Source organism: Lepidochelys olivacea, assembly GCF_965140295.1.
Source record: "Lepidochelys olivacea isolate rLepOli2 genome assembly, chromosome: 3".
NCBI lineage: Eukaryota > Metazoa > Chordata > Testudines > Cheloniidae > Lepidochelys > Lepidochelys olivacea.
This window is the reverse complement of record NC_140413.1, coordinates 103,728,713-103,746,315: the sequence shown is the minus strand read 5'-3', so window position 1 is coordinate 103,746,315 and position 17,603 is coordinate 103,728,713. Positions and strand designations below refer to the sequence as shown.

The following is a 17,603-nucleotide window of genomic DNA, read 5'->3' as shown; positions in this document are numbered from 1 at the left end:
GTTGTTGAGGAATACGTTTTGAATACAGCAATATGATGATGTATACACTTTGATGACAGGGGATTTCCTTATTGAAACAATCTGCACAGTTTGAGAAAAATCTCGGCAGACAATATTTATGTCTGCTTCTATTTCTCAGGCAAGTAAAACAAAACTGCTTAAGTAAACGACAGAAGAAACTTCCTGATGGGAAGGTGTTTTATACTGTGGAATTGTTACGCAAGGGATGTTTAGACTGAAAAAGAAGCTAGAAAATGTACTGGAGGGGAGCAATCCCCGCCCCCCCCCCCTCCCCACACACACACACTGTTTGTCCCGCTCTGTTCTAGTTTGGGGCTTTACATCTTTTTTGTCCTGCCATCAAGATTTTTGCTGATCCTGCCACCCTTCTTAAACAACACAGAATATTCTTGGTGAACGGTAGGAAAAGCAACTCTTTCCCTGCTCATTTGTTTCTGCTGGCACACAAGGGGTTATTTGTCGCGTTTCTCTCACTCACACTGGAGAGGGAGAGCGAGAAAGAAGGGGTGGAGCTCAGGCTTGTAGTGTAACTAGATATGAGACCAGCAGTATAAACTGACAGCTGAAAGAAATTGCAGATGAAGCCAGCTGTTGACAATGGCTGGCCCAAAGACTCTCTTAGTGTTGGAGAACTTCATAAATGGTAAATTTGTCCCTTGTTCCTCCTACATAGACTCCTATGATCCATCCACGGGAGACGTGTATTGCAGAGTACCAGACAGCGGAAAAGAAGAGGTGAGTACAGCAGTTTCACTAACAGAAGGCAAAATAAGAATGGGAGCATAAATAACATCAGTGCAGTTGTTTGTGGGGTGGAAGGTGGAGAAATCAGGAAGAGGAATGTTCTAGTGATTAATTGTTTATATTTAAATGAATAAGTTCTTAACATTACTACAAGGCCAGGTAACATTGCTCTAGGAACAAATCCTTTTTGACACACTGTTCACTATTAAAAGCTATGGATCTGGTCCTCATCTAGTGTCAATCAGTGCAGTTTTCAATTACTTCACTGGAGGTTCGTCAATTACACCAGCAGAGGATGGAGTCCTCCGTCTTGCAGAATGCAAGTTGAAGGCAATGGTCACATCGGCAGTTTGCAGATGATAACACCAGAGTCAGGAAAAAAGGAGCTGTTCATCTCCACTCCATGAACAGCCCTGGAGACACTGTATCCAAATGAGTATCTTCTTCCTTAATATCTTTAATTTCTACTACTCGTTCAAAGGACTTTGCACACCAGGGCTCTTTCCATGAAACAGGATCAAAATCTCTCAGCCTTCCTGAGGTTTGATCTCTGCAGATGGAGTTTGAGTATTTAGAACATTGATATTGCAGGTGAAAGGGTAACAAATCATTTTAGTGCAGCTGCATGAATGTGATTTCTGTACACTGCAGTAGCCTGCTCTAATCAATGAGAGCAGAAAAGCAATATTCCTTTTCAGCCCTGCAATTAATCTTTGCTGCATGTTTTTTGTCACATCATTTGCAACAAGACACATATTCTGGAAACTGCCATTTAGTTTATGGCGAAGTACTGCTTATAAGCAACGAAGTTAGAGGTGTGTACAATGTAGTGTGCTGGGTTCAGCAAGGGGACAGATGAACAGAAAGGAGTTATATTACACTCCAAGGGCTTTCAAAATGTTGACTAATAAGTGCTCAAAATTGTTTCATTTTCAGAATAAGTGGTCTTATTAAAAGACCTGTTACTGTACATGAATACCTCTTTCACATATGTATCATTCGTGTTGATATAATTTTCCTTTTTCAGCAGAAACCTTTAGCACCATAATTTTGGTTGGGTAAATATTTGCAAGGTGCTGATAACTAATAGTTAAAGTGTAACCAGGCTGCCTTTGCTAGAATATGCTTAATGTAAAATCATGTCAGTACAAAACCTCTTTGTGCTTGAAGAATTGTTTCTTTCATGCATAAACGCTACGTGGGTCCCCATTTTGTTTATTCACATAAGTAGATGCACAAATAATTATAACAGTAACAGGGAGATTTGTGAGCATGCCAGAAGGACCGAACAAAAATAGGTTATGGGGCATCATAGCAGGCTAAATTCTAGATATCTAAGTGTAAGGTAATGCATATTTGAAGGAACACTAGCTTCTCATTCAGTTTTCGGAGTCAACTGCAGCATGCGCCTTAGGAACTACACTTAGGCACCAATCAACTTAGTGAAGTTTTTTGCTTAGGCCTGTGGGCTGCTGAACACAAGTGGGGAGGCTCTACAAAGCTGGGAGTTAGGGGCGGGTCTAGAGTCCTCCAGTGGAAGATATTGAAATACCAAAAAAAGAACAGGAGTACTTGTGGCACCTTAGAGACTAACAAATTTATTAGAGCATAAGCTTTCGTGGGCTACAGTCCACTTCATCGGATGCATAGAATGGAACATATAGTAAGAAGATTTTATATATATATATATATATATATATATACACACATACACACACACACACACACAAAGAGAACATGAAAAGGTAGAAGTAGCCATACCAACTGTTAGAGGCTAATTAAGATGAGCTATAATCAGCAGGAGAAAAAAACTTTTGTAGTGATAATCAAGATGACCCATTTAGACAGTTCACAAGAAGGTGTGAGGATACTTAACATGGGGAAATAGATTCAATATGTGTAATGACCCAGCCACTCCCAGTCTCTATTCAAATCCAGGTTAATGGTATCTAGTTTGCATATTAATTCAAGCTCAGCAGTTTCTAATTGGAGTCTGTTTTTAAAGCTTTTCTGTTGCAAAATTGCCACCTTTAAGTCTGTTACTGAGTGACCAGAGAGGTTGAAGTGTTCTCCTACCGGTTTTTGAATGTTATGATTCCTGATGTCAGATTTGTGTCCATTTATTCTTTTGCATAGAGACTGTCCGGTTTGGCCAATGTACATGGCAGAGGGGCATTGCTGGCACATGATGACATATATCACATTGGTAGATGTGCAGGTGAACAAACCCCTGATAGTGTGGCTAATGTGATTAGGTTCTATGATGGTGTCACTTGAATAAATATGTGGACAGAGTTGGCAATGGGCTTTGTTGCAAGGATAGGTTCCTGGGTTAGTGTGTTTGTTGTGTGGTGTGTGGTTGCTGGTGAGTATTTGCTTCAGGTTGGGGGGCTGTCTGTAAGCGAGGACTGGTCTGTCTCCCAAGATCTGTGAGAGTGATGGGTCGTCCTTCAGGATAGGTTGTAGATCCTTGATGATGTGTTGGAGAGGTTTTAGTTGGAGGCTGAAGGTGACGGCTAGTGGTGTTCTGTTGTTTTCTTTGTTGGGCCTGTCCTGTAGTAGGTGACTTCTGGGTACTCTTCTGGCTCTGTCAATCTGTTTCTTCACTTCAGCAGGTGGGTATTGTAGTTTTAAGAATGCTTGATAGAGATCTTTTAGGTGTTTGTCTCTGCCTGAGGGATTGGAGCAAATGCGGTTGTATCTTAGAGCTTGGCTGTAGACAATGGATCTTGTGGTGTGTCCTGGATGGAAGCTGGAAGCATGTAGGTAAGTGTAGCCGTCAGTAGGTTTCCAGTATAGGGTGGTGGTTATGTGACCATTGCTTATTAGCACAGTAATATAAAATACCAGGTGCAGTTGCCTGCATTTTAGGAGAGATATTAAGACATTTAAAATGAAAATAAGCACCTGCTGTATTAGAATTCAGTACTGGGTCAGTGGCCACGTAAGTAGGGCTATTCACATGCATAAGGGTTTGCAGGATTGGGCTCATATAAATATTCAAACAGCCAACATCAAACTTAACCCTAGTAAGTAGGTTAGTCTCCCTCATTCACATACAGGAACACTGGTTCCCATGGACAACGAGGTCTGGCAAAACCCCTTTATCCTAAGGGGTCTTGTCCTCCTACAATTCCTGATGGAGAGAAACAAATTTACTTTACCATGTGTACTTTGGCTAACATTTTAACATCCAGCTTTTTTTAAATTGTGCTTTCTCTCCGGTTTTTAGTCTGTTATTTCTCCTTTCTTATATGGAGGAGGGCAGGGGAAGTATATATGACAATAAACATGGGTTTATAATTACATTTTGATTACACACATTGTCTGTCTTGGCTCATTTTTTTTTTTTTGACCCTTCTCTCTCTGATTCTTTTCCTCAGTCAACTTCAGTCTATTTTCTCTAACTCTTTGCACCATCCCTCTCATTGTATTTCTATCTCCGTATCTCCTCTTCCTTTTCGTTTTCTCCTTAGATTAATTCCCTTCCATTTCCTTCTTCCCCATCTCTCCTCCTTGCCCCCATGTTTTTTTTTTTCTTTTCCTCAGGCTGTCTTCCCCTCTTGGCCTGGGAGAATCCCTCTGTAGTGCTCACACCCCATGCTTATAAAAATCACCAAAATGTTCAGGAAGAGGGGAATCTCTGGATACTACATGGGGCAATTAGTTCTGGATCAGGCAGCTTCCTCCTCTGATGAGCTACTGCACTGAGGCATACAGCATAGTGTGGAAGTGGCAGTGGAAAGAGGAAAGGGAGAAGTAGCCACAGCAGCAGGATGGCACCTAGTGGCGGAAGGGTGGATGAGCAGGGTATTTTAAAAAAGGAGTCGGGGGTGGGTCAATGTGGTCAAATGAATAGGGAGTCCGGAGCCCCGTGTTCTGTTCCTGGCTTAGCCAGTGACCTGCTGTGTGACCTTGTGCAGGACACTTCACTTCTCTGTGCCCCTATTTCTCCCAGCCTTTGTCTCATCTCTTTAAATGGTAAACTCATCACCTCACCATAATGTGTGAAAAGGAAAGGTATGTTACAGGGGACTTCAATTGAAGTGATGAGTGCTGGATCCAGTCAGCAGCTATGCAAGCAATATTAAAACACCATTAGAGTTCATAGATGATAATTTCCTAACATAAACTGTATTGCACCCAACCCAAGGCAATTCTATTTTTGACCTCATCATGACAGATAAAGATAAATTAATCATAGGTCTGGAAGTTAGTGGTTACCTTAAGACCAGTGATACTGACCTGATTATATTCAGCATGGGCAAAGAGAGGGCAGTCCCAACCTGTGTCTGGCGTGCACACGTCTTTAAAAAGGGCTAATTTCCTAAAGCTGAGGGAAATTGTTTGGGAAGAAAAATATAGACAGGAAAATGTGACTGAAAATTGAGAGCTCTTTAAGAATGGTTTATTAGATGGCCAAAAGTCATGAATCCCCAATCAAGAAACGAAGCCCATTCTAGTTCAGTGGCAAAGTGAAGGCAGTAATTAGAATTTAAAAACACCCTATAGGAAATGGATAAAAAGAGAAACTGGTAGCTGTCGATATAAATTAGAAGCTATGAAGTGTAAAAAATAGAAAGGGGAAGCTAAAGACACCAGGGAAAATTTCATGGGTGGCAGAGCTAAGGACAATAGGAATTTTTTTTATATACTAGGGACAAAAGAAATCCTATAAAAGGTATACACGCATTACTGTATGGAGATGATGAAATTGTTAATGATTCATAAATATAGTATTTTTTGTATTTGGAAAGCAGGATATCATGTACTTGTATCCTGAGGATGATGAAGTACTTTCTATTCCATTAGTAACAAAGGAGGATGTTAAAAACATCTGTTAGGGATAAACATTTTTAAATCAGCAGATCTGGATTAATTGCCCCCAAAAGGGCTAAAAGAATTGGCTGAATAGATCTCTGGCCCACTGATTTTCATGTTTATTATACCTTGGAATACTGGAGAACTTCGTGAAGACTGGAAGAGTACTAATGTGCTAATATTCAAAAAGGGGAAGCAGGATAACCCAGTAACTATAGCCTGATATAAATCCTAGGCAAAATAATGGAAAAGCTGATGTGGGAAACAGTTGATAAAGAATTAAAGGATAGGTATATAATTGATGCCATTTAACATGGTTTTATGGAAAATAGGTCCTGACAAGCAAACCTGATTTCATTCTTCGATGAGATTACAAGTTTGGTTAATAATGGTAAGTGTGTAAATGTAGAAGACTTTTGTAAGGCATTTGATGTAATAGCGTTTGACATTCTGCTTAAAAAATTAGCACTATACAATATCAATAAGCAAACATTAAATAGACTACAAACTGGCGAACTAACAGATATCAAAAAGGTAGTCATCAATGGGGAATCATTCAACTGGGGGTGTTTCAAATGGAGTTCTGCAGGGATCAGTAATAGGCCTGATGCGATTCAAAATTTTCAACAATGATCTGGAAGTAAATATAAAATCACTGCTGATAAAATTTGTGGGTGACACAAAGATTAGCAGAGTCAGGACGGGGCAGTCGTACAGAGCTATCTGGATTGCTGGCGAAGCTGGCCCTATTCCAACAAAATGTTTCAGTACAGCCAAATGAAAGTAATATCTCTAGAGGTAAGGAATGAAGGCCCACGCAATGTGGGGCTCTATCCTGGAAAGCAATGACTCTGAAGAGAATCTCAGAAGCATAGACGACAAGTAACTGAATGTGAGCTTTCAGTGTGATGCTGTGGCAAAAAAAGGGCTTCATAGAGTCCTAGATTCCAAGGTTAGAAGGGACCATTGTGATCATCTAGTCTGCTCTCCTGTACCACACTGAACTTCCCCAAAATAGTTTCTAGAGCAGATCTTTTAGATAAATATCCAAATCTTGATTTAAAAGTTGTCATTGATGGAGAATCCACCACAACCCTTGGTACATTGTTCCAATGGATAATCACTGTCATAGATTTATGCCTATTTCCAGCCTGAAAATTGGGCTTGTCCAGGATTTGAACACAGGACTGCTTATATCCTAAGTGAGAATCCGACCTCTAGACCAACAAGCCATCCAAAGCTTGGGTGATCCTTGGATGTATAAGTAGAGAAGTAGCACTCTGGCGTAGGGAGGTGATTTCACCTCTATAACTGGCGTTGGTGATACTGATTCAGGAATCCAGTTCTGGTATCCACATTTTTAAAAGGATGTTGAATAAATGGAGTGGGTATAAAAAAAAAAAAAGAGCCACAAAAAAGGATTTAAGGGCTGGAGAAGATACCTTACAGTGAGACACTGAAGAAGCTCAGTCTGTTTAGCTTATCAAAAAAAAGATGGTGAGGTGACCAGTTTACAGTGTATAAGTACCTACATGGGAAGAAAATACAAGGTATTAAAGGGCTGTCAATCTAGCGGAGAAAGGTATAACAAGACCAATGGCTGGAAGCTGAAGCCCAATTAATTCAAATTAGAAATAAAAATTTGTGTCTTGACCGTGAAGGTGATTTACTATTGGAACAAACTACCAACTACATCTCTTGATGTCTTCAGAACAAAACTGGATGCTTTTCTAGAAGACACGCTTTAGCCAAACAGGGCTTAATATGGGGGTAACTGGGTGAAATTTAATAGCTTGTGATACACAGGAGATCAGACTAGATGATGTAATGGTTCTGTTTTACCTTCCTCCTGAGGGTTGGCAGAGGTCAGAGAAGGTAATGCGGGAGGCACTGCCTCAAATGAGGGGCCTGCATCTGCAAAATATGCTGCAGTGTTCCTAGAAGGGACTGAGATAGGCCACATATGAGACTGCATCTGGGATGCTGTTTATTGTCCTGGGCACCTCACACTAGTAAGAATGAAAAACCCCAGAGCTTTGGAAGGGAGATAAATTCTCTTGTTTTGGGGCATAAGTGAAGTTTCAAATTATAGGATTAGCATGAAACTTTTCCTTTGGGCAGGTTATTCCATAGCTGTATTGCTTGCACTTTCCTCTGAAGCATCTTATCTTGGCTACTGCTGGAGACAGGAGGGTGGAGTAGATGGTCTATAGGTCTAATCTGATATGGCAACGCCCATGTTCCTAGAGAGACACCAGGAAACTGGAAGGAATTTCTAGAAGGGCCACTGCAATGATTAACCAGATGAGAGGGACTGACCTACAGGAAAGATTTTAAAGAATGAAATATGTTTCATTTGTTTAAATGAGTGGGACAAAAGGAAAAGAGAAGTAACTGTCTCAAAAAAACAGAAGTCTGTAACCATCAAGAAGTGATAAAAAAGGAGTATAACTAGAAGAAAGAAGAGAGTTAAATTTTAGGCAGAGTATCAAGAAGAATGCCCTCTTAATGTTGGTTAGATTGTGGGTTGTCTCTTGAGAAGACTGAGGGATGGCAACTGGACACACCGCCTGAGACTATAATGTAAGGAAGGAACAGTTTTCTGCAAGGACAAGGTGACTCAAAAGATCTTTAGTCTCAATGGCTCTATTGATTTTGTTTTCCCCCCATGAAGCACTCTTGAAGTTTGCCATCTCTGCTTTATTCTTTCAGGTAGAAGCTGCAGTCACAGCTGCCAGAGATGCCTTTCTAGGCTGGTCCTCCAGAAGCCCTCAGGAAAGATCTCAGATAATGAACAAGTTAGCAGACCTGATCGAGCATGACCTGGAGGCATTTGCACAAGCAGAATCAAAAGATCAAGGTAAAGGAAGAATTCATCCATCTCTTTGTCTGTTCCCCAAAGAGGTTATAGAGAAGGAGGGTCTTGTTAAATATCAGGACTGAGTCACAATGGCCAGGTCCTATTCTTGACTCTAATGCAGGCTGTCTGTGTGATTGGATCCGTTCGAGTCAAATTTTTAAAGTTGCCACAAATTTTGTGTGCCAAACTAGACAGTCCTTGGGTTTGATTTTCAGAAGTGCTATGTTTCTAATCTTGGACACTCAGTACTAGATGCTGGTTTTGAAAATGTGGGCCTCTTAACTCCTCCATGCCTCTGTTTTCTTCGCTACAAAATATGGATGGCAATACCTGCGGCACAGAGGGGCTGAGGCTAAATTTAATCACTATTCATACAGCACTTTGAGGTCCTCAGACAGAGGATGCTCCTGAAGAGCGAAGCATTACCAGTCCTATGGGTGTACTATAAAATCATCTATTTAATCTATAGTGGTAGTGGTGCCTAGAGGCTCCCAGACAAGAATCCAGGGCCTCATTGTGCCCGGCACAGTGTGCACACAGATGACAAAAACAGCCGCCAAAGAGCTTATCCTCTAAATGGTTGTTTACACTGTAATTTGTACTTACGCTATTCACGATGCTTTCCAAGCATCTAATTACTTCACCATTTATCATCACCAACAAAGTTTTTCCCTAGGTAGTGGGTAGAAATCCTAGTTCAGGGCTCTTCATTTGGAAGCTCTTCAGGGCAGATGCTTGTCTTCCTGTGTGTACAGCAGTATGCACACTTATGGCATTATATAAATATGTTAGTTTTTCCCTTGGGATAAAGTGCTTGATAATGACACAATGGCATGCTTGTTACTTTTCTCTTTCAGGAAAAACAATTACATTTGCTAGAACAGTGGACATCCCACGGGCAGCATACAATTTCCGGTTCTTTGCATCTTCTATCCTTCACCATACCACAGAATGCACTCAGATGGACCACATGGACTGTATGCATTACACAGTGAGAACTCCAGTAGGCATTGGTGGGTATTCTCAAAGGACAAATGCTGAAAAGCGAGGCAGGATGTCTACCAAGAGAGGGAAAAAGTAAGAAAAACGGGGGCCTTGAGCTCTGCTGCTTATTTTTTTAACTTCAGGCAGCATTCACAAGCGCAGAGGGAGAAAGGATTCTCATAAAGTTAATGTTTACTGCTTCTAGATCCCATGTTAAGCTTGGACACTCCACTGTGAACTCTGGCACCCACATGCCGCAAAATCAGTGAACAATTACAACATTTATCCTATTACAACATTTATCGCGCTATTCCAACATTTATCCTAAAAAGTTCCCTCTTCCCACAGTAGGATACTTCCCATCCTCAAAATCTTCTCTGTATTTGTATTTATCATATGTCTGGAAGTATGTACATGTGGTATATAGACACATACTGTCTGGATGGGTGGGATTTTCAAAAACACTTAGAATTGACTTAATTCTGCTCTTGTTGATACCAATTGGCAAAGCTCACAATGACTTCAGTGGGAGCAGAGCTATGTCAATGGTGAGCATTTTTTAATGCTTGCATATTTATATCTGTTATTTTTGGAAAGCTAGCTACAAGATGGCGCTGTCACGTCAGAGAAAGTCTGAATACATATATTGTTTTAGAGCTACGTTAATAATGGTGCAAATATTTTATATCAGCTTGATTATTTAATACATTGTTTAATGAATTTGACCTGTTTAGTTCTCTTCTCATGAGCAATTGAAAATCTGAGTCTTACTGACCAAAAATGCTCACAGACATCAAATTTTAAATTCGTTACACATGCTTTTGTTGGAACTCTGTTCACTCTCTTTCAATCTAACATAAGAACGTCCATACGGGGTCAGACCAATATCCATCTAGCCCAGTATCCTGTCTTCCGACAGTGGCCAATGCCAGGTGCCCCAGAGAGAATGAACAGAACAGGTAACCATCAAGTGGTCCATTCCCTGTCGCTCATTCCCAGCATCTGGCAAACAGAGGCTAGGGACACCATTCCTGCCCATCCTGGCTAATAGCCATTGATGGACCTATCTAGCAACAAGGAGTATCACATAACCAATCACAACTAAGCATCACAGCTTGGGTTTCAAATATTTGTGATAAATACACAAAGTAAAAATATTCATGAAGATAGTAATTGAATAAATTTAAATAGCACAGCAATTTGAGGAAGGCAGTCTGTTCATTATTATCCTGGACTAAATTCATCAGATAAATTATTCATTGTGCCTGATGCACTCAGCTCTAATATTTGACAAGGGCCAGAAGTGGCAATCTATGCGTATTTGTTAAAACAAAACAAAAATTTTCGATTTGCTCATCATTGAATTGTGAATTCTGAACACCTGGACCTGACTGTAGAGCATGACAAAGCTCCTACTGCAATGTCTCTCTGCTACACTGGGACAAAAGTACAGCAAAAATCAGTTGTTCAGTTGAGGCGGTCAAATATATTTGCACTGGAAATGTTTGGCATAGTTTAGACGGGTTATTCAGAAGGCGTTGGCCATTAGAAATGGCCCTTATTGTAGGATTCACTGTACCATTAAGAATAAGGTACGGGTGTAAAAGCTATAGCAGAATTTCCTTCATTGTCCTGCCATACTGAAGCTTTGGCTTCCATCTGGGTAGGAGGTGCCAAGCCTGGGCATCAAATTCAAATCTCCTGTCCCAATACATTTGGCCTCTTGATTTTGTCCTTTTCTTTTTTCCTTTGTAGCTGGTTTAATAAGTCCTTGGAATTTGCCACTTTACTTGCTGACCTGGAAAATAGCCCCAGCCATTGCATCTGGAAACACTGTCATCGCCAAGCCCAGTGAGATGACATCTGTCACTGCTTGGATGATGTGCAAACTTCTGGGTAAAGCAGGTAATTTGGAAATGCCTTCGGCACAGGGACCCCTACTGTCTGTTGCCTCCTTTGTTGCAGAAGTTGGAAGGTGCCCAGTGAATGAGGCTGAGGATTGCAGGAGGAGAAAGGATGATCACCGGGTTAAGGGAGCTGAATTCTGCCCTGGAGAACTGATTTCTATCCCTGCCTCTCTCCCATACCTTCCCTCCCCCTGCCACCATCTCCTCGTCACCATGTATTCCCTTCACCTCACCTCTGCATTCCATTAGGCTGTTTCTCCCTCCACAGTACTTGAGTGCCAGCAGGGGGAATGTGGAGAGCATAGGGAAAAGTCTGTCTGTTCTCCGTTCCTGTGCCTGGTGCCACATTGGTCCCCAGTAGCTGGGAGCAGCAATTGCAGAGAAAGTACTGCTCATCCCTTCATCCCCAGGTTGAAGCATGCTCAGTACAGATGGAAGCTTCAGAAAATAGAGCTGCCAACCTCTAAGGCTGTGTCTTCACGAAGAAAAACTCGCTACTTTCAGTTAACTAACACAAGGTAAAATTCTAGTGAAGACAAGGCACTTAGTGGTCCTCACACAAATTAGCAGGTCAAGTTAACCCCTAGGTCTACCCCATAGTCTTCAGTTCAACCTGCTAACTTGTGTGAAAGGTGCAAACACTCTTCTCTTCACTGATTTTAGTTCATGTTAGCCAGCTCGAGTTAAGAATACACTTTTATTTCCTAGTAAAGATTCGCAGTTAACAAGCCTCCACTGACCATGTACAGTCTGTGATTTTTCAGTGTCTTATAACTTGTCCCGATGGGTGCAGTTTTTCACAGCACCAGCAAAAGGCCCATTTCTGACATCAAAGGGACTTCTCTGCCAAACGTCAAGTCCCTCTCCTCAAGTATGTAAGCACTAGACCTTCCAGAGAAAATGGTTGCAGGAATATCTTTAACCTGGGCAAAACAATGAGCTTTTTCTTAAATTAAATTCTCAGAAATGGCTGAACTGTTGACTGTTTGCTGAAACTTTAAAAGAAAGAACAGGAAAAAAAAGAAAGAAAAGTGTATCAGCCTAAAGCAGACACCCAACATGGAAAATTTCAGACCTAATGGTGAAAGTTTGGCACAAGTTTATATCTAGTGATGAGCTGCCAAAATCTTAACAACAGGTTCCCTCGTCACCCCATGAGGGGGTCGTTGCCCACCCCCACCCCCCCGGGACTCCTGCCCCATCCAACCCCCCCACGTTCCTTGATGCCCCCCCCAGAACTCCTGCCCCATCCACCCCTGTTCCCTGACTGCCCCCAGAACTGGGCAGCAGGGTCTCGTGGGCCACTGTAGTGGGTGCCCATCCCACCCCTAAGAGCCAGAGGTACCTGCCGGGGGGTGAGGTGGGGAGTCCCTGGGGCAGCTCCCAGGAAGCATCCGGCAGGTCCCTCTGGCTCCTAGGGGCGGGGGAGCATAGCTGGGGGGGGAGCAGGGGGAGCAGCCGCTCCCCCACTGATCGCATCAAAAGTGGCACCTTAGGTGCCAACTCCGTGGGTGCTCCAGGGCTGGAGCACCCACGGGAAAATTTGGTGGGTGCAGAGCACCCACTGGCAGCTCCCCACCCCGCGCCTGGACTCAGATCACCTCACCTCCACTCCGCCTCCTCCACTGAACGCACCGCCCCGCTCTACTTCTCCGCTCCCTCCCCTGGCTTCCCGCGAATCAGCTGTTTGGCGGGAAGCTGGGGAGGGTTGAGAAGCAGGCGGTGGCTTCACACTCAGGCCGAGGGTGGCGGAGGTGAGCTGGGGTGGGGAGCGATTCCCCTGCGCCCCTCCCCCACCCTGGTTACCTGCTGCGGCACGGGAGGCCCTCCTCGCGCTCACCGGCGCCAGCTCACCTCCGCCTCCCTGGGCCTGAGTGGGAAGCTGCAGCCTGCTTCTCGGCCTGCCCCAGCTTCCCGCGCGAACAGCTGATTCACGGGAAGCCTGGGGCGGGGGGGGGGGAGAGAAGCGGGGCGGGCGGGGCGGCGCATTCAGGGGAGGAGGCGGAGGTGGAGCAGAGGTGAGCTGGGGGTGGGGCGGGAAGCTGCCGGTCGGTGCTCTGCACCCTCCAAATTTTCCCCTTGGGTGCTCCAGGGCTGGAGCCGGTTATCCCTCGTGGAACAACCGGTTCTAAAAGGGCTTCTAAATTTAACAACCGGCTCCAGCTCACCACTGGTTATATCCCACTGAAAACTGGGCCTTATAATGGGAGGTGTCAGGCAACCTTAACAATTGGCAGGGCTACCAGGTCCCCCTCTAGTAATACAAGAACAGAGATTAAAACCCAATAGTTCAATGTTTTATCTAGTTATTTCTCCTATTTTGCTCAACCACCCTTAAAGTCAAGGGCATCCTCGTTAATGTAGCACTATTAGTAGTTTGCTGGCTTCCGAGGGGAGTGCAGAATTAACCTAGCTACCCCAAAGTAAAGGACATGAGTGTTTTGTGTGTTTGTTCCCATGAGGAATCCCTCCAGGGGTGGTGAACACTGTGTTTGGAACTGGCCCCAAAGCTGGGGAGGCTATTGTCTCCCATCCTGACGTGCCACTGATCTCCTTCACTGGAAGCACGCTCACGGCCCAGCACATCAGGGAGAGGAGTGCCCCACACTGCAAAAAGCTCTCGCTGGAACTGGGAGGCAAGAACCCTGCAATCATCTTTGAGGATGCTAATCTGGACCAGTGCATCCCTACCACTGTGAGATCCAGCTTTGCAAATCAGGTAAAGGGAGATGCTTCTCTCTTAACCTTGTTACATATTAAGTGTGTAAACAGCAATGTGTGCATGTGCATGCATTTCTCCTTGTCTGACTCTTAAATAGTCAAAGGTATTTTATTAAGATTCCATATCATTAGCAGGGTGGAGGTAGAAACTTATGAAGTTGATGTTTTCTTGATCCTAGCAGCAGAGAAACAATGATAGTAAATAATTTGATATTATAGGAAATGAAAAGGAGTACTTGTGGCACCTTAGAGACTAACCAATTTATTTGAGCATAAGCTTTCGTGAGCTACAGCTCACTTCATTGGTGCATCCGATGAAGTGAGCTGTAGCTCACGAAAGCTCATGCTCAAATAAACTGGTTAATCTCTAAGGTGCCACAAGTACTCCTTTTCTTTTTGTGAATACAGACTAACACGGCTGTTACTCTGAAACCTATAGGAAATGAGTTACTTATCCCCCTAGAAAGTAGGTAAGTTATTTATCTAGAAGGGAACAACTGAGAGGTCAGGTGGCTTCCCCAGAATCAAATTAGTCTATACAACAGATAGGTATAAACCCCTAGGAATTCCAATTACCTGATTCAACTACTAGATGCTCCCATTCTTTGTCAACATCTTCAGCAATGATTAGCAAGCCTATGAAAATTATTTCAGTGGGTACGAAGATAACTTGGCAAGTCAGGAAAAGAAAAAAAGCATTTCCAGGATGTCAGGGTAATGATCATTCAGACATGGAAAGTAATGTTTCTGTGAGAAGTGATGGGGAAGATAAATAACCAAGACTTAATAATAAACTCAACAGTCAAGATGTCTACATCCCTTATTGAGTGACCGTGTGATTTTATTATTGTCCCCGTTTCTTCTTTCTCCCCTCCAGTCTGTTTAGGACTCTCAATTTTGAGTGTCTTTAAATTTAGTTTGTGCTCTTTGTGGGGTAGGGACTATCTCTACGTGTTTTGTGAGGGGCCTAGCACATTTCTGGGCACTCAGCAGTAACAATATTGCAATTAATTGACAGTATCTTTGTTTCTCTCCTCATGTTTGATAGGGTGAAATCTGTCTTTGCACCAGCAGGATCTTTGTTCAGAGGAGCATTTATAATGAGTTTTTGAAGAGGTTTGTAGAAGAAGCCAGAAAGTGGAAGGTTGGGAGTCCCTCAGATCCCACAGCCAGTATCGGGGCACTGATAAGTAAAGAGCATTTAGAAAAGGTAACTGCAGAGGAAATCCTGTGTGAACTATAGTCACATTTTAAAGCTCCAGAAAAGATGACTTGTACATGACTGTGGTGAGGACCATGTCATCGTCTGTGTTAGTACCATGCCAGTCACACTGTCATTTCCGCATAAATGGTCATTAAAAAGTGTCTGATGATTAAGGTGTCTGCTGTGTGTGGGCTAGGTTCACATTATTGCCTCAGAAAAAATAAAGTCTGTGGACAAATAATTTTAAACTAAGCGATCAAGCTGTTATTGTGAAAGTACTTAAATGAATCTTACAGTGCCAAATTAGGCAACATTTTCATTGACTTAAGTGTTGGGCCTATAGCGATGACCTATTTGCCTCATAAAACAAGTTGCATTTAGATTGCAGTATATCCGATTTATAATGCAACTACTGAGGAATGCAAAAGCACACTTTCTCTGGGATACTGAGTGGCTTTGGGGCAATTGGTAATGGTATATACATGGAGACTTGTAGTCCACAAATTCCAGGAATTCCGCTTCGGCCATGAGTGGCTGACAGTGACAGTAGTCACCCTCTGGTGGCTGCTGGGTGGTTGATGTGAAATGAGTATAATGGTCTCAGCCAGTGTGCTGGAGATCAGGTGTCCATATCATAAAACCCACTGATGCAAATGGCATGAGCTGGTAACATGCTGACAATCTTGCACAGAAGAGAAGGTTCAAATAGGCTCTCTTCCTTTGCGCCCTAGTGCTGGGCCCTCCAGGTCAGTGATGACACGTATTGGTGAATTACCCTACACTGTTGCTGCCTCTGCTGTACCTGTTCTTTGGCTACATGGAGGACTTAAGTCTCAGGGAGTCTCTCTGGGCACCTTTCGGGGCTTCTTTCACACGGAGCATTTAAAAGAAAGGAGTGGAAAAAACCCGGTGATTTATCTGTGGAATTCCTAGAGTGGGAGAAAGCACCCAGTAGTTTCAAAGCTGGAGATGGAACAAGATCAATAGCACGACCTGTATGCTCAAGATAGCATATGATAGCAGCAACCACATAAATTGTAATGGTTTATTGACTGTGTTTTCTGTTGTGCTCATCACTGTAGCGTCTGAGTGCCATGACAACATGTAGTGAGCTTCCTTGTATGGTAGGAAAATGTAATCTCTCCCATGTGACACCTGGGGAAACTGTGGCAAAGAGAGGTGTGGTGTGTTGCCCATGGTCATAGATGAAGTCTATGATACATAAGGGATAGGAGCCAGGTCTTCTGTGCTTTAATAATGTGACTATTGTTCCACCCCTTCCAAATGTATTTAGAGGAAGGAACAAATTAATGTTTTGGCTAGCAGATTAATGAGAGAAAGGGAACAGTTTACTTACAGGGGAAAATGCTCTGACTTCTTTTTACATATATTTGGCTGCAAAACCTAGGGAATGAGACCCTGTCAATGACAGGGGGAAAATGCCAACGTGGATCAGTGGGAAATGCTCCTAGGTTCCCTGTTGATTTATCCGTATTGAAAATATGAACTTTACAGCATTTTCAGTCTCCCACATTAACTTTTTGCCCTCCCCCATTCAGGTAAAGAATTATGTGAAGAAGGCTCGAGCTGAAGGAGCTAGAATTCTCTGTGGAGAAGGAGTGGATTCTTTGGCTCTTCCAACTGGAAATCAGAATGGCTATTTCATGCTGCCTACAGTCATTGCTGAAGTCAAGGATGAATCCTGCTGCATGCAAGAAGAGATCTTTGGTCCCGTGACATGTGTGGTACCGTTTGATACGGAAGAGGAAGTGATTAAAAGAGCCAATGGTGTCAAGTATGGCCTGGCAGCCACGATATGGTCAAGCAATGTGGGGCGTGTTCATCGTGTGGCGAAGAGACTGCAAGCTGGCCTGGTGTGGACCAACTGCTGGCTAGTCAGGGAACTGAACTTGCCATTTGGTGGAATGAAAGCATCAGGGATAGGCAGGGAGGGAGCAAAGGAGTCTTACGAGTTTTTCACTGAGGTCAAAACCATTACAATAAAACACTGAAATTTGTCCATTAAGTATTTTATGGCAAAATAAACAACCGACATTTGTGCTTACAAGCATCTCTGAGATATGCCAAGACATCATGGCCTGCTTATAGTTAATTTTTATAGAAATCCATTAGTTTATAAATACCAGCTAAAGATGCATAACTGGCAGCAGAGAAAGTAGATTCTGTATCATATCCAAGCCACAAACCTGATTCGCAGGGCTCAAGGAGATCCTGAGGATTCCAAAGTTAATTCACCATTTCTTTCTCAAGCTGTTCCAATAAAAGGTATTACCTCACACATCTTCTCTCTCTCATATCTTGGGATCGCCGCAACAACACT

General features: G+C 43.0%; 1 protein-coding gene and 1 long non-coding RNA gene across 2 annotated transcripts in view; one reads left to right on the top strand and one right to left on the bottom strand.

Moving 5' to 3' along the window:
* Positions 1–548: 548 nt before the first annotated feature.
* On the top strand, positions 549–17,561 carry ALDH8A1 (aldehyde dehydrogenase 8 family member A1). Its single transcript, XM_084622853.1, has 7 exons — positions 549–756; positions 8,299–8,446; positions 9,304–9,459; positions 11,186–11,335; positions 13,800–14,056; positions 15,107–15,268; positions 16,822–17,561. Exons 1-7 carry the CDS (start codon positions 619–621, stop codon positions 17,272–17,274), a joined length of 1,464 nt encoding a protein of 487 aa, XP_084478979.1. The 5' UTR covers positions 549–618; the 3' UTR covers positions 17,275–17,561.
* Positions 17,517–17,603, bottom strand: part of LOC311517742 — an 18,091-nt gene continuing 18,004 nt past the window's right edge. Inside the window, exon 3 of the long non-coding RNA XR_014710783.1 lies at positions 17,517–17,601. This is a non-coding gene — a long non-coding RNA (uncharacterized lncRNA). The remainder of the gene's footprint in view (positions 17,602–17,603) is intronic.

What these genes read in the sequence shown, in the direction of transcription:
- ALDH8A1 (XM_084622853.1), top strand. Translation starts at nt 619, where the DNA reads ATGGCTGGCCCAAAGACTCTCTTAGTGTTGGAGAACTTCATAAATGGT. An exon ending in CAGACAGCGGAAAAGAAGAG is followed by an intron (nt 757 to 8,298) that starts GTGAGTACAGCA and finishes TTATTCTTTCAG; the next exon opens with GTAGAAGCTGCAGTCACAGC. An exon ending in GTAAAGAGCATTTAGAAAAG is followed by an intron (nt 15,269 to 16,821) that starts GTAACTGCAGAG and finishes TCCCCCATTCAG; the next exon opens with GTAAAGAATTATGTGAAGAA.